Here is a 24,093-nt window from a genome sequence, read left to right on the forward strand (position 1 = left end):
AGCATATGTTGCTTATGTCCCATTTCTTAGTGCTAGTTTCCTTAAATGTAAGATGTTTTCTATTGGCTTTAACCCTGTGCAAGTTATTTAATCTCTCTTTTTTAATATGTAAAAATGGGGCCAATAAAAGTAATACTTACATTACAGGATTTGTAATGAGAGTTAAAGTTGATGTATGTAAAGTGCAAGTATAGTGCCTAACATGATCCTGTTTGAAAAATGAGAGTGAGGATTGTTATTTGAATATTTTGGTACAACTTATATGAACTAGATGTTTTCTTCTGGTCACATATAAAAAGACATTAATTCTTCTTTTGTAATATTGATTTCCAAGTGAAAGATTCTGAGAAGGCCTGCTCATTAAGAAGCCTGCTTAACTTTATTGAACCCAGCATTTGACCAAGGAGTTCTGTCTATTACTGGAGCATCTTGGCACTACGGGTTTCACAGAAAAATACAGTTATTTGTATAGCACTTGATAGTTTCTGGTTATCTTCATATATATTATTAGAGTCTATCCTTATAACAAACCAGTGAGGCTGGTGATGCAGAATATATTACCTCTAAATTATAGACACAGAAACTGACCAAAGAGATTAAATGAACTGCCAAAGCCCATAGAATTGGCAAGTGCCAGTGACTGGACTCACACTCATGTTTTTGGCCCTAGGGTGAGTATGTTGAGTCACTTGAATGAATGACTGACTCAGATAGGGGCTCCTGATTTTGCATTTTAAAATAATTTAGTTCAGTTCAATAAACATGTATTGAATTACTCTTGTATGCTGGACACTGTGCTAGGTGTGAAGATACAAAAATGCATGAGACATAGTCTGTCCTTGAAGAGCTTATAATCTAGTGCTATTCAGAAAACAGAAAAAAAAGAAAACTGGTAAGTCTGAGTCATTTTTTATGGTAATTAACTTCTTGAAAGTCTTAATGGCATCTAGTTTTCCAGTGGCCACCAGAAAAGAGTTTATGGTGACCATAAGCAAGGGCTCTGTGTAATAGTTGAAATTTGAAGAACTCCCTCTAAGGTGAAGCCTGTGGTCCTTCTTATCTTTATTTTACAGTCAGTAACACTATGCCATACTGTAAGGGAGAATGCTGTAGGAGCATATTTTTTCTATAATCTTTCTTTCTTCAGCCTGACATGTCTTCCCTTATTTGTGTCCATGTTTTCTTTCTCAACAGATCACAGAAATGTTCTTTCTACTTCAGAATGCCTAGTTGTGGGAACATCACATAAAAAATGTCTTTTTCCTCTTAAGATATCATGATATTTTTTATGATATTCCCCCATTCCTTTTAGCATACTATGTTTTTCCAAGCTTCTTATTTATCTTGACTACCTATTTAATTGCTAATATCTGTTTTTCATAAAATTATTTGAAGACACCCTTGGCATAAGACCCCTCCATTCCTCCTTATCAAATCCCTCCTTGTTACCTGTAAAACTTATCATCACTTTGCTGTGTAGAAACTTTCTTTTAAAAAATCATTGATTAGTTTTCTGACTGCATTCTGAGAACCATTTTTCCCGTCTTATGCCTGCAGCCTTCTGTTGCCAAAAGATACTGCCGATTACTTTCTCACTGACATGTTAGTCATAGCTTCAGATTCACAATCCTATCACCACTCTGACTACTACTTTTTTGTGTCTGGTTCCTGGTTCCCTTTGAAAATATCTTTTGTAGCTGCAGTGTAGTGGAAAGCACCCTGGACTGGTAAACATCATCTTTGGGAGAGACATCTAGTTCTAACACTTTCTAGCTTTATGATTCTGCACAAATCACCTTGCAGAGCCTCTGTTTCTTCATGTATAAAATTGAGATAATAATAGTACCATTTCACACCATTGTTCTTGAGGACTCTGTGAGATAATATTTGTGAAAGGATTTTATACATTCTGAAGCACCATCCAAATGGATATATTAATTGTCAGTTTCAGATATATGGGATTTTTGTGTTCTTTATTCTCTAGATTATCTCTAAGAGCTTGTTTCTTTAGTTAATATTATCATTTGCATATAAATGACCACGTAAATATATAAACTAGAAGCTGGCTTGAACCAATGTATAGGACACCCTCACAGTTATAATATGCCAGTAATGGAAAACTTTATGCTGTCCTTAGTATCCATTTTCCTCACTTTCTCACTATGGTCAGTAACTCTGTCACTAAGTATTTGAGTCCTTAATCCTTGTGTCACCTTCAAATTTCCTCTCTTTAGGGCCCATAGTGAGGGCTTGTTATTTTTTTCCTCTGGTGCCCATCATCTCATTCCCCTTCCATGGCTTAGAGAAGTTTCACCTTTAAAGACCAGTCAGTAATATGCAAGGGAAAGGGCAAGACATTTGGTTGGATTAGTGTGTTTTTGTCAATTTTCCTGGAGAAAACAACCTAAGTCAGTGACGTTATATTACTCTGCAGTACAAAGACTGTACATTGTTTTTAAGTAGTTAAATGAAGTGCAGTAGCAGCCACAGGACTAGGGACTAGACGGCCTCAAAGTATGAAAAAAATGGAAGGGCCACATATGACACGCTTAGCTAAAGGAAAGCCACTTTCCTACTTCCTCAATTCCTGTCTCAGTCACTCTTCATCCCATTATCCCGTTAAATGTTTGTTGTAACACTTACTAATATGCGGAATCATTTATTTGTTTGGGTGTTTATTCACTAGCTTGTATCTTGGCTCATGTTTATTGTCCCTCTTCTCTGACTAAAATGTAAACTCCTTCAGGGCAGGAACTTTGCTATGTCTGCACTGTGTCTCCTCCCAGTGCCTAGAAGAGTGCCTCACACAGAGAGGCATGCAATAAACATTTGTTGACTGACTGACTGGTAAAGTCTTGATGTAGTGAGAGCTCCATAAATGTTAAACTGAATTAAAAATGAATTACAGACATTTTCTGAGATAAGTAGTTAACTTCAAATGTTATATTTTCCAGAGAAAAGAATACACTGTTATGAAAAATTTTAAAATTTCAAAATTATTTAAATGCTTTTAAAAAAATGTAGGTGCTAAGTTCCAAACATTAAAAATGACAAGATAATGCACATTTTGCTTCTAACCTGCTATAAGCCTGTTATTCTCAGTAACCCAATCATTTCAGTGAAATGATCATAAAAAACATGATTGTTAAAAGCTTTTGGAAATAGAGGAAACATAATTTTAACTGTGTATTTGGTTAAAAACTGAATTCAATGCCACTTTCTGGCTTCTGTATTAATAGTATTCTCACTAAAAAGTGCTATCTCTATTCCATGGAAATAATTTTAAGGATTCATGTACTATTCACACTTACTTCGGAAAAGTATGGTAAAAGGAAGAAGTAAGACACTGTTCATTATTTTGATTTTTAACATATCTTCACATTTAAATAGATTTTTAAAAGAAACAAAAAAACAACACTCCACACATCTTTCTTTTGTTTCCTCAAACAAAGATAGACCAACACTACCCACAGCACTATATGGCAGAGTTTTAAAATTTGTTCAGGATGTAGCTTAGGCCGTTGCACAATCATTTATAAGTTTTTTTTTTTTTAAACTTAATTTTGGAGGACCCCTGTGTTTCAATCTGGGGATACCAGAGCTATTCATTTGTTAGCTAGAGCTTGTTAAGGTCAGGAACCACCCATGTCTTTTTCATTTTTCCACGCTGTCCTCACCCCCCACCAGGGGTTAGTTGCCTAGCATGCGTCATGCCTCAGTAAGTGTGAACTGCGGATATGGAAGATGAGCCTCTGTAAAAAGTGCGACTTCCATATGTCAAAGAGAAGACTGAAAATTGTAAATGGGAGTAAGTTAACACTCTCCAGTATCTGTAGATCTGAGATAAGATGGATGGAATATCAATACCATAAAGACGATGGCCTCTCTCAGGCCACAGATAATAGTAGCAAACTCCCAACTAGTTTGCAGTAGCAAGCTGCTTCCTTTTGATTTTGTTAGGCAACTGCAATTATTCTCAGAAAAACTGCACAGGAAGTGGGAAAACTGGGATGCAGTTACTGTTGGTAAGATAGATGGATTAGGCTACTGGCCTAATGCTAGTAAGCAAGCTGGATAGTAAGTTCCATTAGACCTTCCTGTCTTTTTTCTAGACCTATCATATTTGATCTTTCATGACATGTCTTATACTTCATCAGCAATCAACAGCAAATATATTAGAAAAATGGTTATGATAATTACGTCCTAATATAGAAATGTTAAAAAAAAAATCAGTACCTTGTGGTCTAAGTACAATGCTGTGCTGAAGAATACAGGTTATGCCATAACCTTATACAAGCTTGATTAATTTTAGTCCAGACATTTCCTAAGTGCCTTGTATATGCCAGACACTGTTAGGCAATGAGCATATAAAGTAAAACAAGACATAGGTGTCATCCTTTAGGAGATTACAGTACTAATTTCCCTTGGAAGAATCCAAGACTCACCTGCCTTATTCCAAATTGCACTTTATGTAAGTGGCATTAAAATGAAATTTCAGTGTGTTATATGAGAAGTCATTGTTAGATAAATTCTGCCTATAATGAAAATGACTTTGCATTACAAACTTTGATTCAATCCCCAGGCTGTATTTCTACTACACAGTACCCTTGGCACAGTAAACTAATATAGAAATCTTTCAGCTAAAAGCAACAGTAACCAAATTTGCTATATAATATGCATTGTTATCTTTAAAATAATGCTCCCTACTTTTGATACTTTTTTGGTAAATGAATGGCTATTATCTATATTAGACAAGTACAAGGATATCTATTTTTTCCTCTGTGAAGGTTGGATGGCCTTCCATTCAGTTTTAAGTTAGACTTCTTAATGTTTCTAGCAGAATAATACCAACTGTACTATCAGCTTGTCTGAGATCTCTCTGAGTCAAAACACCAAGACATGGTCAATTTAAGACTCTCAGTAGAGGTCTTACCCTTGAATTCTTGAACATTCAGCTCCTGCCAAAAATGTGGTTAAGACAATAATATTTAAGAGATAAGTTTAAGGTACATTTAAATGGTCAATTTTCTAGATTTTTCCATCTTTGGTCACAGTAAAGTTAAGATAAGTATAATAAAAATCAGTGTGGCCTCCCATGTGAGTCATGATTTAATGTTACATTACAGTCTTTTACTGATCATTGATATAAAAAATAGGTGGAAGATAATGGCCATTGTTAGTCTATGTTTCTTTGACAAGAATCTGTGTGATTTCATTTCATTTCATTTTCATTTCAATCAACATTTTTTCTATGAGCTGCAGATTATGGTAGTTAACAAAAAAGATGTGGTCACTACCTTCAAAAAGTTTATATTCTAATGGGGAAAGTAGAAACTAAATAAATCATTTCACAAATAATTGTTTATAAGGAAATAATATGTGATGACTTCTTTGGCATTTATTGTAAGAAAATATCTTTTCAGATGAGCCTATATGTTTTTGCTTTTCAGGTGAGAAAGATACTGTCAGCCATTTATTTCCTTTTTTGCCTTGAGTGTTAGGAAGCTCAAAGATAAATTTTATGCTAAATTAATGTAATTGTCACATCATAGGCTGATGGCCAATTATCTTTATTTCTAAACAGTTTCTGGTCCTATAAAAATCTTTATTTTTAACTATGATGTCTAACATGTCTTGTTTCCTGCAGGGTGACCAAAGGAAGCACACAGGGATAGGGCATGGTTGGTAGGTGGGGGTGGGGGTGGGGATAACTAAGATATACAGCATAAAAAACAATTATATGTCTTCTTGAAGTTTTATTTCAAAGTTTCCTTTGAAAACCACATTTGTTCTATATATTCACTGTTGTATAAAACAGTACATAATTTTTATCAAGTTCCAAGTTGGAGTTCTCTAGAAAACCTGTGATGCTATATAAAAAGGAGATTTCAACTACCTTTAGCCCCATGACAGAAACAAGGGACTGAGTAAAATTTCATGGAAGTATCGTTAAACATGTTATATTAAAAAAAAAAAATCAGAATTTCGTAATCTTTTGAAACTCTGCTGTACTTTAATGGTACTTCTAATAGTGCCTAACACTTGGAAGGAGTCCACAGTTTGGCTCTTATAAAGTGGTTTTTGACAGCAAATGTGCAGGAACCAGAATCTATCCTTAAACTTGAATCTGAGCCACTTAGACATCATGATGTTGCCCAAATGTGAAGTGGTTTCCATTGGCAATACCATAATACAGTGTCTTCTCACTGCAGCCTGAAACTGAGTTTGGGAGATGTTTAGCTACCAAAAGAAGCAGACATTATCTAAGTCTTGATGAGACAGAAAAAAATTTGAAAAAGACTTTCTGGCATTCATTCAGTGGAAAATGAAGAAGCAAAGAAGCCAAATAAAGTTAACAGCTCTAAAGAGAGGCTGGAAATTGTGGTGCTCTAAAGTCTTCATCATCACCACCATGCTCACTGATGCCAATAAACATTTATTGAGTTCTTACCATGTGCAAGGCACAATAACAAGGGCTGTAGTTATAATGGTCTTGAAGGTCAAGGACATTTGTTCTATATGTAAGAGGCTTTTTTCTCTAAATTCATTATAAACATGTCTATCCACTCATTTGTTAACTTATATTCTTGCTTCCTCAGTACTAAACTCCCCCTATTCTTCTTTCACAACGCACCTGAAGTTCCACTTTGTCGCCTTGTAATTCCTTGTACCTGGCACAGTGTTTTGAAGGTATCAGTTATTCAATAATATGTATGGACAGAATGAATGAATTGTAAGGGTCCTACAATCTAATTGGGAGATAGAATAGAGGTTTTTTTTTTTAAAATCTTAACTTCTTTATACAGTTTCTATCTAGCATATAACAGGAATTTAAAAAGTTAATCAATAGTGTACAAATAATTTCATGGAAAACATTTATTGAATACTCACTATGCTTTAGATGCATTACTACATTGAATTCTCACAATATGTAAGTGCTATTATTGCTGTCATTTAGAGATGATACAGCTAAAGTTTACTGGAGTTAAGTATAATAACTTGCTTAGTTACCTAGATGGTAACTTGTGGAGGCAGGATTTGAACCTAGGCAGTTTGACTGTAGCTTAGACTCTTCATCATCATACTGCACACATAGGTAATAAGTCCTCTAACTTTAGAAGAAGAAATGATTGCTGAGGACTCGGTAGTGGGGACGTCTTTATGAAGAAAGTAGAACTTATGGTAGTTTTTAAAGAAGACCAGAGATAAGTAAGGGGCAAGAAGGTAAGTGAACAAAGAAGTGAGTAGAAATGCTTATAATTATTTGGAGAACAGAGTTAGACTTGTTTGGATAGAATGAAAGTTTGTGCAGGATAGTAGTAGAAAACCTAATTAGAGACTTAGCAGGAACAAGAGTGTGATGGACGCAGAAGTTTCGATTTCATCGTTTAGATGAAGGGGAGCAAATGAAGTATTTTACATAGAGAAAGAGGTATGAAAAGCTGCTTTTTAGGAAGATGTACAGGATTTAATAGCAAGTGAAGGATTACAGACAGGGGTACCAGTTAGGTGAAGAGGAAGAGACTGGACTAAGAAGGTGGCACTGGGAATGGAGAAGAAATCATAGATAAGAGAGAAAGAACGAACCAATAAAATATGGTGACTGCCTTGATGTTGGAAAGAGATTAGTCAGAGTCTGCCCTGTCTGAGGGGTACTGATAATGTCACTGTCAGAAGTGGAAATGTTCTAGAGGGAGAGCTGGGTTTTGGAAGATTATTAAGCCTATAATTTAAAACAGTTGATTCCTATAGGGTTAAGGCACTTAATAACTAAATAACTTAACAAATGTTTGGACACTTATGATGAGCCAAGCATTAGGTCAGGTACAGGTGACAGAATGGTGAATGGGAAAGACATGGCCCCTGTTTTCACAGGCTTCGAGAGTTTGTGAGAGAAGAAAGGCATTGCATAAGTAGTAAGATAACACTGATGAGCTTTATGCTTGTAGAAATACAGAGTACTATGAGAGCATATGCTAGCAGCATATACAGCGTGTAGTCTGGGACTTCTTCGAGGAAGTAACATTTAAGCAATGGGTCATGTTAATGGTTTGGTGCCCCAAACCAGGGACAGTAATTTGTTTAAGGTAGATTACATATGAGAAGTATGAATCATAGTACCTGCTCATCAATCACTCCTTTTAGTGAAGCTACGTTGCTTATAGACCTGTTTCAGGGACAGGAGTAAGGGGTCATCTTTTGTTTCACATTACCCTACACCTCCTATCCACAGCTGCTGAAACCAGGAAGGGGCACAAAACTAAGTACAGCCTATTCAGAGGGTCATCACCTGTCAGGGGTGTCCAGTCTTTTGGCTTCCCTGTGCCACACTGGAAGAAGAAAAATTGTCTTGGGCCACACATAAAATAGGCTAACACTAATGATAGCTGATCAGCTAAAAAAAAAAAAAAAAAAATCACAAAAAAGTCTCATAATGTTTTTAAAAAGTTTACAGATTTGTGTTGGACCACATTCAAAGCCATCCTGGGCTGCAGATTGGACAAGCTTGCTCTAGAGGAAAAAGATGAGAAAAAATAATTTTCTGAAAAATTTAAATGTATGATACCAATAGACCGGTGGATGATTGTGGCTGAAAAGTCAGGAAGTCAAGTCAGACTAGAGGGACCTGAAGGCCATGCGTTTGCTAAAGTACTGAGTGGGCAGAAAGAGTAAGTAAGGGGAAGAAGCTGGTCAGCAGATAAGTAAAACAAGGAATCAGAGATAAACAGAGACCACTCTAGAGAAATACCATATGTCTCATGAGAGCTAAGTGGCAAGAGTAGCTGTTTTGTAGATCAATATTAATTTTCAATGACGTTTTAATCACAAGATGATGAGTATTCTCACAATACCCCATACCAGATTCATTTCACATTAGAGCAACATTATGAAGTCTAATTGGCTTATGTTAAGATTTCAGGGTGAAATCTAGTTCTTACGTATTTTCTGTAAGAATCTTCTTTAGGAGACAAACTATAAATTCATTCCAAGTATTAGGGGTGGGTTAGCTGAATAGGTCTCTTTCCTTGTAGACAAAAGGGTTCCATGAAAACAGGTTATCCCATATTGGATAAGAGTAAACTAAAAACGAGATTCTGTATTGAGTTCAGCTACCAGGGTAAATAAATTATTACATATAAAAACAAATCTGCTTGCTACTTTTAAATGTCTTTAATTGTCATAATTATAGCATGCCTATCTCAACACAGATGCATTAAGATATATCTTAGGAAAATTGCCACAACTGTTGATACTTACACTTAAATGTTATGTTTGTATGCTATATACCATACACATATACATAAAATATATTTATACACACCTACACACCTACACACCTAACTGTCTTTAGTAAGGCATCAGTTAACCAATGTACAAACAGAATTATATCTTTTTCTCACAATTTTTCATGTGTGCCAGGAGCACTGACAGGACAAACCCCATTACAGTTACTGTCCCTCCCTCGCTCCAACTCTGTAGTGATGATCACTGGGTAGATGGTAGATGGCGTTAAGCAAGGCTGCTCTTTTGTAACTCCATCTTTTGAGTTTTACTCCATTGCCTTAGACCAGTTGGTGCTGCTACGACAAAACAGCTGAGACTGAGTAATTTGAAAAGAACAGAAATTATTTTTCACAGTTCTGAAAGCTGGGAAGTCCAAAATCAAGGTGCTGGCAGGTTTGGTTGTCTGACGAGGGCTGTGTCCTCCAGAGGGGAGAAACTCTTGTGTCCTCATGTGGCAAAAAGCAGACTAGAGGAACAAACTCCCTCCATCAAGCCCTTTTATAAAGGGAACCTAATTGCACTGACTAGGACCCCACCCTCATGGCTCAATCACCCCACAAAATCCGCACCTCTCAATACCGTTACACTGACAACACCTAAATTTTGGACGGGACATATTCAAATCACAGCACCAACTCTCTTATTCTGTCAGCAAATCCCTTCTATTTTCCTCCAGTCTCTCTCCTGGTTGAAACCAAACTATAAAAACTTCAGTCAATCAAGTGATAAAACAATTCAGTTACCTGTGCCAAACTGTTTTTACAGGTTACAGACATAAACTTTTCTATACAGTTATTATTTGAGACTAAAGGTAAGGTAGGTGAGCTTTAGCATTCCCCTTCCCCTGAAGGAAAGCTAAAAGTTTCCTCCTGTATTTTTCTTTTCCATTTGGGCTAAACTTGGTAAATTATTTCAGCCTAGGAGGAGTGGAGTAGGGAAATTAGGAGGAAATAAGGAAAGAAGTTATTTCAGCTGATCAGGTGAGATAGATGGGTAGGCTGAATATACACCCATCTCTCCCTTGTTCCATATGGAATATAAAAAAAGGCTATCGGATAGACTGCACAGGGAAAGAGTTGTCTAAGGGCATGTACGACGATGGAATGGAATTGGCCCCCCTTCACATCTCAACTGGGCTTCGGTGGCGAGAGGCACAGCAGAAAGCAAAGGAAGGAAGATCATCCTATTTGTTCAGGTCTTGGTGATAATTAGCTAAATGTAATTTCCATATAGTTAATTACAATTACAAGTATACTCTAAATAAATAGTGCATTGTTTCCCTAATGGAATATCAGAAGTTACAATGAAATATTATACCTTTTTGGCCAAGTGAAATAAATTTGTTTCTAAATATAATTTCTTGAATAGTGATTATTTTTAGAAAGAAATAAAGGTAGTATTTTGTAATACTAACTGCATAATTTAACTCATTTAATTTTATTATAATAAGAGGAAAGCTTTCCAAAGGGTTCATGTATCAGTAGTGTTCTGATAGTAAGGTAGGCCTTATAAAACATACTCCATTGGTTCTAACATACTTTTTTTTTATTGTTCTACTTTTTTTAGCGGTAGGGTCTTGCTCTGTCACCCAGGCTCGGGGGGTGGGGGGCAGTGGTATGATCATAGCTCACTGCAGCCTCAAACTCCTAGGCTCAAGGGATCCTCCTGCCTCGGCTTCCCAAGTAGCTAAGACTACAGGTGCATGCCACCATGCCTGACTAAATTTTAAAAATTTTTTGCAGAGACAGGTTCTCATTATGTTGGCGAGGCTGGTCTCAAACTCCTGGCCTCAAGCAATCCTCCTGCTTTGGCCCTCCAAAATGCTGAGATTATAGGCATATTATCTTTTTAAGTATGTTAGAGGCCATCACACCTGGGCTATTACATACTTTAAAAAATAATATGGCTTCATCCTGGCTAACACAGTGAAACCCCATCTCTACTAAAAACACAAAAAATTAGCCAGGCATGATGGCAGGCACCTGTAGTCCCAGCTACTCGGGAAGCTGAGGCAGGAGAATGACATGAACCTGGGGGGCGGAGCTTGCAGTGAGCCGGGATAGTGCCACTGCACTCCAGCCTGGGCGACAGAGCGAGACTTCGCCTCAAAAAAAAAAAAAAAATATGTCTTATAATGTGACAATAAATATACATAATATGAATTATACAAATAAATAAAGGTTGCACAAATAGGTATAATATATTAGCTCTACGCTTATGACAGATATTACAAGACTTTAACAGTAAAAGCAGACTGAAGTCATCGTATCATTTTGGGATTAACGCATTTCTTTTTTTCCTTTTTGTGACAGTCTCGCTTTGTCACCCAGGCTGGAGTGCAATGGCACAATCTTGGCTCACTGCAACTTCTGCTTCCCAGGCTCAAATGATCCTCCTGCCTCAGCCTCCCAGGTAGCTGGGACTACAGGCATGCACTACCATGCCTGGCTAATTTTTGTATTTTTTGTAGAGACAGAGTTTTCCCATGTTGCCCAGGCTGGTGTTGAATTCCTGGGCTCAAGTAGCCTGCCTGTCTTGGCCTCCCAAAGTGCTGGGATTACAGGCATGAGCCGCTGCACCTGGCCTTCAATGCATTTCTCAGTTTCGTATGTATATTCAATAATTTACCTTATACATTCAGATTTAGCTATTACACCTAGAGAATTGATGTGATGTACTAAAAAATAAAAGAAATCACAATTTACTTCTTTTAATAGTGAAGTTAATAATGAGTCTGTGTTAAATGATTTTACTTATAAGAAAACCAACTGAGTCACAGATAAGAGATTCTGTTGCTTACATAACTATTTCCACATAGTGCCTAGAAGCTGCTATACACACCCCAAACAGCATTTTACATCTACCTTAATTTATAGGATTTGTCACTAAGATAGTACCCAGGGTTCACAACAAACTTGGACAACAGTCAAGTTTGATAAAACTAAAGCACAATGTAGAAGAAAGAGGAGAAAGACCAAAGACAGAAACATTGATGGCAGAAACATATAGATGTCAGATCTAACATCAAGAAAACCCAAACCAATTTTTATTATTTAGAATGTGAGCTGATAAAATAAACAGGGGTCAGGTACATGGCATTCTATTACTATAGATGCACTTCCCGTGTTAGAGTTTATTTAACACAGATCACTGCAAATAAATAATGATAAGACATCATAGTGTGTCTGACAATCTGTGACAACAATTCTAATGCTGTCACTGCGGCCACTGGAGAAACCTGCACGTACTGAGCCCTGACCTACCGAGCTTTTTATCTGCATGTGTACTCTCCACAGGCCAAGCAAATAAAGGCCAAATGATAATTTACACATGAATCAACTTTCTCTGCAGCATAGGCACCAGAGACGTTTCTTTTCTCTGTTATTGAGAGAAAGGCAGCCAGGTCTAAGCTTGTCTCACTAGAAATCATACAAGTGAAACACTGATTTGCAGGAAAATGGCAGATCAGCAAAGGGAAGCTGTTCTGAATGCCTGATAAAAATGGCAGCCACAAAGGACTAGATGAATATTTAGTTTGAAAACAGGCCTGACAGTAACAACGAGTCTTTATCCTATTCAAAACAGGTAGTGTCATACAAACTGAAACGGAGATACAATCCTGATAGAAGATTACACAAGATACCAGGGTAGGTATCTTTAAAGACTTCAACCTTCATTTTAATATACGTAGACTCATGGATCCTTTCATCTACATCTTATTCAGAGTACACACAGTTATTTCACATGAATGACATATGGAAGGTGTATTGCCCACTTTGAAAATGAGAAATGAATCGGTCAGGATGATTTTTTAATAAAGGCTTGTTCGTGAAAAACTGGGTACACATTTTATACCATGGAACTTGTGAAAAAAAATGTATTTAATATTCTCCAACCCAGACCCCCTTGGTACTTAGGTCAACTTTTATAAATTAATCAAAGAATCAAAATAGTGCTATATCCTTTTTTTTTTTTTTTTTTAATATAGGAACTTGCAATGAACAATACTTGTCCTGGTCCATTTAACAGAGAAAAGGAGATTTATTATTAAATTTGTGTTAACAGGCCATTCCAAAGGTGATTATTGTAATGTTCTAACTAATGATAGGTACTAACCAAATCAATAAAATTAATTTTTATTCCCTTATTACCACTTCCATAGTTTTGTGCAAATCACGTTCCATTTGCCCCCAGGAATACCTACCTGCCTACTTAACAATGCATATTCCGGATTCCTTTAAGTTTGGCTCAAGGCTCACTGTTCAGGAAACCATCCCTTAAAGCTCCAGTTTTGGTGTGGTAGATGCTCCTAACTATGTACATCGACTGTAAACACATAACAATAGACCAAAATCATAAAAACAAGTTTTATTCATGAGTTGTAAATATAAGTGATGTGGTATATTTTGTGGTCCATAAAAAGGAAATTTAAAATTTTTGTTTCTTTGGAGTCCAGAAATGAACCTGTAAACTGTAGATCACAATCTATACTTTGAGAAAATGCCAAAAATAATAACAGTTGTAGGATTTAAGTCTTATCAGTTCTTGGTGATGAGGTGCATACATCAAAAATGCTCACAGTGACAGGTTTCTGAATATTCCTTAATTATTCCTCTCTGCCTTTATGAGGTTTTTCTTAACCCTTCCAATTGCTTCCCTTACCTTTCTTCTTACATCATCCTCCTTTAGGCTGAAACCTCCTTGTACCCTTTCTTCTAAATTACGGTATTAATTTCCCCAACTATGGCTGTTTAGTAGTTGTAGAAGTCAAAACTTGCATTTTCCTTAAACCGTAAGCTCCTAATGGGTACTAATCATATCTTCCATTTTTACATATCTACAACCTCTTATAGTGCCTAAACTAGTTTTAGCTATTCAGAGTATTCTTGATAGATGCCCACTGTTGAAAATTCTCTTTTTTTGGTTGGGGGGGTGGTCAGAGTCTTGCTTTGTTGCCCAGGCTGGAGTGCAGAAGTGTGATCATCATTCACTGCAGCTTCAAACTCCTGGGTACAAGTGATCCTCCCATCTTGGCCTCCTGAGTAGCTGGTACTACAGGCGTGTGCCACCAGGCCCAGCTTGCTTATTTATTTATTTTTGTCAAGACAGGGTTTTGCTATGTTGTCCAGGCTGGTCTTGAACTCTTGGCCTCAAGCAATCCTCCTGGCATGGGGATTACAGGCATGAGATACCATTCTCAGCCTAGAAATGATTAAGAATGCATTTTTAAAAGTCAAGCCATAATTTAGCTAGTGATATTCATTAGTTTTTTGAGCCAATTTATAGGTAAATTCATATCACAGCTCTTACAAACTGAAAGGTGAATTTCACTGCCAAAAGACAAGAAGATCTCAATGTCACTCTTAATGACTTTAAAGAGATAAAGTTTGGATGTGAAGGAGGAGTAAGGAATGACTAAATTAGAATGTTCATGATGCTACACTTAATTTTATACAATCTAATCTCAATCATTAAATTTCTTTTTCTACTAATTTTTTTCTTTCTGTATGAAAGAGTTACTCTAATTTGAAAAGCAATCTAAAAATATTATGTTCTTAAAGCTTTTAAAAAAATTATTATTATATTTTGAGATAGCATCTCAGTCTCACACAGGCTGGAGCAGTGGCCTGATCTGGCTCACTACAACCGCCGCCTCCTGGGTTCAAGCGATGCTCGTGCCTCAGCCTCCTGAGTGGCTGGGACTACAGGCATGCACCACCATGCCTGGCTAGTTTTCATATTTTTTAGTAGATTCAGGGTTTCGGCATGTTGGTCAGGCTGGTCTTGAACTCCTGGCCTCAAGCAATCCTCCCAACTCAGCCTCCAAAAAGTGCTAGGATTATAGGCGTGAGCCACCATGCCTGGCTTGTTAAAGCTATTTAATTAGTAAGGCAAAAATGACTATGATCTATAAAAGCAAGGCAGATGGCAGTCCACATATATAAGAATAACAAAAGAATGGGGATAGGGCCTTGGCTGACAGTGTTTTTTAAAAGCAACATGAGGACAAAGAAATCAGAAGCTTTCCAGATTACCAAAGAGGCAGACAAAGAACAAAATGCAAATTTGAGTCCACTTAATTCACTGCATTTAAGATGGTATTTGTTTTTTTGAGTTTTAGGAACAGTGGATAGGATAAGTACACGAATTAAGAATATTCCTCTTCACTATGTATTTTATTCTTCTTTACCACTATACTTTGATAAAAGCTATTCTTATCAAAGTCTTCCCTCTTCATCTTATCATCTCTTATCATTCATCCAGTCCCTCCTTATTGATCATCAGACCATTAAAGAGACAATGGATAGCTCTACCAGAGTCAATATATAATGCAGACATTGCATCTACTCAATCTACCAGGTCTGTCAATCTGCCATGGGGAAAACTGGATTGGCCTATAATTTTGTTCACAAGAGCAAGCTGATAATTACACCAAAACCTGTGATCCCCAAATGTCTGAATAATGATTTTGGAACTTTCTAAAGTACTTTCTAAAGTATCTAAAATAAGTTGATGGAACTATAACTTTAAAAGTCATCCTAATTTGCATGTTTGACGTGAAATGCCACATTTATCCCTTCCTAATTCTAGTTGTTCTTACCACTGCTGTATTCCCCACACCATACAAAGTGAAAATAAAAACCAGTCTGCCAAAGAAGACAGCTTTGCTCTTTAGAGTTGTGAGTGAATGAACAAATTAACAAGCACACACAAATTACCTTTTTAAAAGGTGATACAACTCAACAATTAAGGGTGTGGTTTCCAGACAAATGTAACACTGAAATGGTAAATCTACTGTCATGGAAGTGGGAAGAACTAGTTAATATTTGGGGACATGTCTTCTTCATACCTGACTGACAAGTTATGAGAGGCACTGTTTTTAGGTTTGAATGGGGCTAACTAGAGAAACCTATTTGCAAAGGATTACCCAGCCATTAAAGAAAGTATAAAACAGAGTACCTACATTTGTAAGGCAGCATTAACATTGTGGATTCTTAACGTTATTAAAATTCTTTAATAGAGAATCAAGGGAAGGAGAACTTGTTTTTCAAATTACGTGTTGTTGTCATGTTGGGGCTATGGAAAACCTTTCCCCATTGCATTATGCAGAAGGCAAACTTCTGCATACTACAAATGAAATCTGCATTGGTCAGAAGTAGCTAATTCAGAGGGTGTACACAGCCCGTTAGTCAATGGTGACTTTTATATTCTAATCATACACACTGTTGTTAGACCCTTACATTCTAGTCAAATAACTTCTAGGTCAAGTTAGAAGTTTCACATGTTGGTAAAAAGGAAATTTTAAAGTTATGCACTTGCTATTTTTTCTTTCTTATCCTGAAACTTCTCTCTGATCTCTAGACTATTTCCTTAAATAAAGGTTCTAACATAAAAAGAGAGCATGGTTAAATGCCAAAATTTTGCTCCCAATTTTCCCTCCCAAACCTGTTCTTCTCCCAGACTTCCTTATCTTAGTAAAAGACACCACCCAGATGTTCAAGCCAACAATCTAGGAGTCATTTTTCATCCTTCCTATCCTCTCTCTTCCCATCTCTAAATGATTATGTTGGACACTTCTTCCCATCTCCAACTCCTGCCACCAAAATCCAAGCCACTATAATTGCCTGCCTAGGCTATTGAGCCAGCTTCTTAAGTGGTCAGCTTCTTACCCACTTGTTCCTCCACCAATCCACTTTTAATCTAAAATAGATATGATCACTATCCAACTCAAGATCCTCAGTGGTTTCCCACTGTACTTACAAGAAAATAAAAATTCGGACTCCAAGGCTCCAAAGGCTCTAAGCAATGTGGCTTCTGCCTAGATCTCCTCCTTGTTCTACATGCTTCAGGCTCACTCACCTTCATTTGTTCCTTCAACAGGAGCAGCCCCTCCTCAGTCTGCCTAGAGTGATTCTATGATTTTCAAGGCTTAAGTAAATTCAGTAGCCTTTTTTGAAGGTAAAGGAAATATACTCAGCATAACTCAGGGCCATATACAATGTCTGTTATTTTCACTTCGAAATACCTTCTATGTTGTTAAGTTTAGGAAAAAAACAGCAGATTAAATTTCCACAAGATGAATATTCATTCACATAGGAACAATTAAAAGCACAATCTCATTCTTTACATGTTGTATTTAGTTATGCCTAATGAGTAATGAGAACTTACAAACATAATATTTCTTGTACATTTCTGGTTATGAAAAAATTATGAGTCTAGAAAGGGACAGATTTTCTCAAAGACTCAGTCAGTCCTCTATTTATGTATAAAAATGCAATGGTGATTATACACTTTACAATGCTGAAATGTTCCAAATTACTTTCATTTACAATTGTACTATTTAAAATAATTCTCTAATTATTTTTTCCTGCTAGAATTTTTATAAAAGTATAAGAGGAAAGTGATTTTCTTATAATAGACTAGTCTGTCTCCTCACAGGAGCATCCAGAATGCCACTATTTCAGGACTTTCATTGTGATATACAAAATGCTGACACTGATTATGCACTTAAAAATGATTGTTTTTCTCATTAGTAAGAGACGCATTATAAGCCCTCAAAACAAGATATTTTCCATATATTTTATTCAACAGGGTACTGGTAATTTCAAACCTTCCAGAATCTTAAAGAAGCCAGATTAGTCTAAGAAAATAAATATACAGTGTCATCATTTCTGTTGTATCAATTGTTATTGAGTAATAATTGTCAATAATGATTTTACCATCCGTTTTGTAATCAACTAAAAAGTACAGAATATAAAGAATCACAGTATAAATCCAGCCTTGTTTTTTTGGATACGTGAAGTAAAGAATAAAGATAAAAGCCCAAATGTAAATAAGTCATTTTAGATGATACAGTGAACTAACATAGAATTACAATATTACTCGAAAATTTGTTCTAAATGTCAAATAATAAGAGCTGAGGATTCACGTCCTTAGAAAACCCTTATGTATGTTGAAATCATTTCCAATATTTGATTAAGAAAAAGTAGGATTTACAATTCTAATTGATAACTGGAAATACCATCAGACTTCATGTTATTAAAAAAATGAAGCACAATTTGATTTACAAAAAAATTTTTGGACATTTAATACTTCTTTCCAGAATTTTTGAGATGACCCCTCAATTTTTCAACGAGCTCTTGTAGTAAAAAAGAGGATCAAAGTTTGGAAAAAATACCACTTTAATGTACTGACTCATTTTTATGATTTTTATAATTGGTTGGTCACTGAAATAAATAATCATTAAGACTTAAAACTTTAAATGGGAGGAAAATAAAGTAGCTTGGAAGAGGATAAAGGTAGAAGATAGTGTGAAGAAAAATAGAAATGTTACAGACATACTAAAACTCATTTATTTCAATGGAAAGAACTGGTAAGTAAGTAAGTATGCTAGTAAGTACTGTCTAAGGAGATAGTAACTTTGAGGAATGGCTGAGTGAGTTCTGCTTAAGATCAGTTTATTTTATTATTCCCTTCCAAAGGTGTGTTGAGAATTAGCTCCAAATCTTAAAGAAGAATTTTATTGTATTGTTATCAATTATCAGTCTTCTAAATAACATATTTACATATGAAAAGTCAAACAATCCCAAGTCTCTTCTTACATCTGACTTGGGCATGACAAAGTTCAATACTTTTAAAATGATGGGGACTGAGAATAATATTAACTAAAGGGTTAACCATCTTTTGGCAGTAGTCTTAAAAAAGTAGTGATAGAAATGTTACTGTATGCATCACTAATATCCTTTTTTTTTTAGATGGAGTCTCGCTGTCACGAGGCTGGAATGCAATGGCACCATCTTGGCCCGCTGCAACCTCTGAAGCCCTGGTTCAAGCGATTCTCCTGCCTCAGCCTCCTGAGTAGCTGGGATTACAGGCACTCACCACCACACCCAGCTAATTTTTATATTTTTAGTAGAGACGGGGTTTCACCATGTTGGTCAGGATGGTCTCAATCTCCTGACCTTGTGATCCACCCGCCTCAGCCTCCCAAAGTGCTGGGATTACAGCCACGAGCCACCACGCCCAGCATGCATCACTAATATTTTAGTGCATTAAAAAATTTAAGCTAATGAGATAAAGAAGAAAAAACAATTAATGATGGGCAAGGAATACTTAAAGAAAACCCATAAAATTTAGTCCAGAACTAAACTGTGCTTAAATTTGAAGAAAATAGAATTTTAAAATTCTACATTTACACCTAAAACTATGGTTTACAAATATGATTTTGGCATTAGCTATTATTAGTCTTTAATAGAAAATTATAGAAAACCACGATCTGACCTGGCTCTTTTAATCATATCACCAGAAGTTTAATGTCTGACCACAGATGTTATCCTCAGTTTCTCGCATTTCTACTTGGTCTATTTGTAACTTTAGCTACTGCAGAAACCAAACCAAACCAAATTTCATTTTGTTCACTAATGCCAACACACATGAAACATAATTGTCTCTAGATAATGAAATATAATATTTTTTAAAGTGTCACTTGATAAAGGAAAAGTTTCTGAAGTTAATAAAATCTTTTATTTTCTTCTAGTTTTATTTCCTTTTTCTACTTTACACTGTAGATGTTATAGATAGCCAACAGAATCTACATTTCAAGTGTGAGGTAATTTTAAATGAAATAATTAAAAATAGAGAGTTTTTAAGCAGCACTGCTTACTGACCCTGACAGTTTTGTTTTGGGACACAGAATATAAAACCATTTACTCAAGAATCTTTGTGTTCAGCATAAAATATTTAAAATGTCTCATTTTCAAGAGATCTGGTGGGAGTTCACGACACATGTGTTCTTTCTCGCTTCTCTTTTTTTTTCTCTCTCTCTCTTTCTTTTTTTCTCTTTCTTTTCTCTTTCAGCATTATTGGGTCTAATTAGCACTGATGATTTACCCATAGCAGTATGAACTTCTTGGAGGAAGGAAAGAAAAGTACACCAGCTTCTTCAGAGAAAAGAACAAATTGGCATAGGAAAGAAGAAAGGCACTTCGTTTAAAGAATGTATTTTGCAGCAAATGCCCACAAACAGCCCATAGAGAGTTCACTTATTTATGCATCACCATATGATTATTCTGACTGCCTTTAGTCTCAAACAGGGAAAGCCTCCGTAAAAAGCATTCTCCAGGTGTTAGTTTAGGTTTGTCATTATTTCCTATTTATAGACTCTGTCTAGTAAAAGAAGACAAATTACTGTAAGTGGGGGTAAATGTGATTAAACGAGTCCTCTGAAGATAAGAAGTTACATGGACAAGGGTCATTAACACAAATGACCTCTTTTTGCCAGAACATATTTTTTTAATTCAGTGGATTTGAAAAAAACTGCAAAGCAAGAATAATCTCTACTGCACATACTCAAAGAGAAACATATCCCTTTTATTCTAATAAATATTTTCATGACTCTTCAGTATTTTAATAACATACTGATAGTGCCAAAATACTCTCAGAATACACCAAGAACAATATTGGAGGGATCATTTATCTTAAGGAGTCTAATCGGAAACACTTAAGCAACATAGTTATAATCAGACAAGACATATAACACCAAGAATGTAAGTTAGTGGAAACAAGATCGTGGGAATCAAATGGAAAGCTGAAATTTGTAAAGTTTCAATTAAAACATCTACACTCTTTCTTTCACCTGATTGTAGCCCCATATGGCAAGGTCAGCCCTTTCAGTGAACAAACAGCTCAGTCGCCTCCAGTGTAGCTGTTATCTTCCTCAACAAGGGGAGACATTTGGCACAGCCTAAAGCTGGGGCATGAACCCTGGCTAAGCTTAAGACATTTATCTGACAGCATCAGCTGACACTCCACAAACACATTTGCTCTCCATGACCTCAGAGCATTCGTGATTAATCAAAAATGTATCTTGGATCTTGAGAACAAGCTACAACCAGGCACACACACAAAAGAATATGCTCTCGATCTTGCTTATCGACTCAAGAGGTATATTGAATTTAGAAATAGCAAATAGAATAAAATGATCAATATGTTCTCACTTGTCCATGGAAGAGCAAACTTTATCCCTCAAGCCAAAGACATTGATCATGTAAATGTTTCAGAACTGCTTTCAGACTCAATAATGCAAAATGCACATGGTTTATTGGGGGTAGAGAAGGAGGCCTGCCAAAGAGGAGCTTTTGCTTTAACTTAAAAAAATGTATAGCTTGAAGACATAAAGCATTATGCTTGTAGTGTGCTATATTTTTTTACAAACTGTGTGTTCAACCTAAAACCTTTTTTGGTAACATGTTGCTGAATGTTCTTAATAAAACATTATAAAGGAGACTTTAAAACTTAATTAAGGAACATTATTTGTGCAGAGAAAACTCCCTGTCTTAATTTAAATGAGACACAGTTAAAACATATCCTCTATGCAATGTTTACAATTTATAATTTATAATTTATGTCTCTTGGTTCAAACTCACTATTTTCTAAGTAATGATTAACATGTGAATACTGTAATATTCTGCTTCTCAACCAGTATAGTTTAGTATACTTTCATTTTCATTTGTACTTTTTACTTTCTAATAACAATACTGAATGCTAATTAAAGCAATGGGAACCAGAAGTCATATGCCCCACCCTTGATAATATGAAAATGATTATTATTAAAACAAACCTCCACAATTGAACTTATTAAATCTCATACTTGCCTGATTACCCACTGGCTAGGTTACAGTTGTTCACGATCCTACAGCAGATCATTCTACTAAAGAAAAACTACATGTCCTGGTCCCTGTTGGCATGGCAAACAAACTTTCATAGCATGTGCTCACTCTATAAAATGGTGATACTAATTAGAAGATATAAACTCATGCTGAGATATGATATGAATTGGCTTTATGTATCTACTAAGCTCACAGCAGTACTAGATTTATACTGTTGTTGCTTTAAACTAACACTAAACAGAAAATTCAACTTCTAAATATGTACAATAAGAAAGCAAAAGTGATTGAGTTGGAAAAACAAAAACTTCACTCAGCCCCTCATTTTTGGTTTCTCTTCTAAAATGCTTCCTGAGCGCTTAGAGGTTGCCCACTACTTTTCTCCCATATGTTTACCTAACTTAAATTCTTCAAACATGAATTGCAAGTACCAGATAGCACAGCTGTATGTTTTGACATCCATGGTGAAAATGAGCAGAAAATCTAACTGTTCCATATCAAGAAGTATTTTTACTAGTGCTAATGTGCCTTAAATACCTTGTTCCACAGATGAGTGGCCTGGCACCTGCTGCATGAGAAATAGCCAATTACTGTTCAGTGTCTCTAATTTTCTGATTCAATTAGCATGCTTCAGAGCTTTCCAGTTTAATTGCAAACTACTTCACAGTTAGCTCTCTGATTAATCATTGCCCATCTGCAAGCCATCGGAAAACTTAGTGGAACAAATTTGTGTACTTTGGAATGCTGGGAGCTTAGCAAATCAAACTTGTTTTGGTATATAAAGCTTTAATTTTGTTTGCCCTTTTCAGCTGCACTTGTAAGAAGCTCTGTACTGATTAAACAGGAAGTCTGGACAATAATATGCTACATTATGCATATAATTACTGTAAATACAACCAAGATTGTAGAAACATCATTTAAGGTTAGGCACTAACATGAATGGAGAAGGGGGTCAAGAAAACACATTTGGAATCAATTTCTTTCCATTATGACCAAGTACAAGTATCAAGAAAAAAAAATGCTGTGTGACACACAGTGATGTCATTACAGCACCTGTTCCCCTGAAGACATTTTACATTCTGGCTTTTCATGTATTCATAAAATCTTTCTTGTTATTTAATTAGCAGAGTACTAAGTTTTATAAGCTTTGTTTACAAAACATATATTAGGGATTTTAAAGCAAACTGGCACCACATTGTTTATGCTTCATTTTGCAAGCTTTCTTGCTGGTCCACTGAACGTATGAATGATAATGTCAGAAAACAAAACTGTTTTTAATCGAGCTTTGGCTGGATTTTAAATTATATCTTAACCTATAATCATGATTTCTTCATTCTGAACAATGAAACATGAAGTGCATATTCTGTTCACTCATATGAACAAATACCATAGGGGGGCGATTCCTCATTGTACAAGGAAGGAGGCTGGATAAAATGAACTCCTAAGACCTTTTCAACTCTCTAGTTTACATTAAAAAAATCTGAAATTATTCTAATATAATTCTTAAAAGTTGCTAAACAAATATACCGTATAAGAAATCTTGTTTCCAAGAATAAATTTTAAGCTCCAGGAGAGCAGGGACCATGTATCTAGCTCACTGCTGCATCACCAGTGCCTCACAGAGGGCCTGCACATTTTTGGTGCTCAATGACTGCTTGTTACGTGAAGGAAATGAAAGCAGTATGGGTTCTCAATTTCCCGCGCCATGTCACAGTGCCAGATTGGACACTGCGTTTTCCTTCTGTAACCTCAATAGGATGCAGTCATGTTATCTCATAAAGATGGTGACAAATATCATCATCCTATGAATATCGGGCTGAAAGAATAGTATGGAGAAAAGGGTGCTTTCCTAATTATGATGACCTGCAATGATCTGCTATTAACAACAATGAAAAGTAAAACTTCCCCATCTTTTATGCAGATTCTTAACATATTATCAAAATGTTTAAAAGATAAAAGTTAAAACTCAGCTGCCAGCTCTAAAAATAACAAAGTTTGAAAAATGGTTTTTGGAAATCACATGATGCACAAAAGTTCATGTAAAAAAAATTAAAGATACAGATATTCAGCATTGAGTGGCTTTCTGACTGTCTTAACAGTAGACACAGATGAGACCAAGATTCCTATTCTGTCTCCCTCTGTT

At 35.9% G+C, this 24,093-nt stretch overlaps 1 protein-coding gene across 10 annotated transcripts in view; it reads right to left on the minus strand.

Moving 5' to 3' along the window:
* ARB2A (ARB2 cotranscriptional regulator A) overlaps positions 1-24,093 on the minus strand; it is a 480,464-nt gene that overhangs the window by 37,431 nt on the left and 418,940 nt on the right. Inside the window, exon 11 of one of the 10 annotated variants that reach the window (XM_063612386.1) lies at positions 14,465-14,487. The exons of the other annotated variants lie outside the window; for them this stretch is intronic. Coding sequence (XP_063468456.1) covers positions 14,483-14,487 — 5 coding nt within the window. The 3' untranslated portion in view covers positions 14,465-14,482. Of the gene's footprint in view, positions 1-14,464; positions 14,488-24,093 lie in introns of those variants that run through there. 10 annotated transcript variants of the gene reach the window in all.

This window comes from Symphalangus syndactylus, chromosome 11 (genome assembly GCF_028878055.3).
Source record: "Symphalangus syndactylus isolate Jambi chromosome 11, NHGRI_mSymSyn1-v2.1_pri, whole genome shotgun sequence".
NCBI lineage: Eukaryota > Metazoa > Chordata > Mammalia > Primates > Hylobatidae > Symphalangus > Symphalangus syndactylus.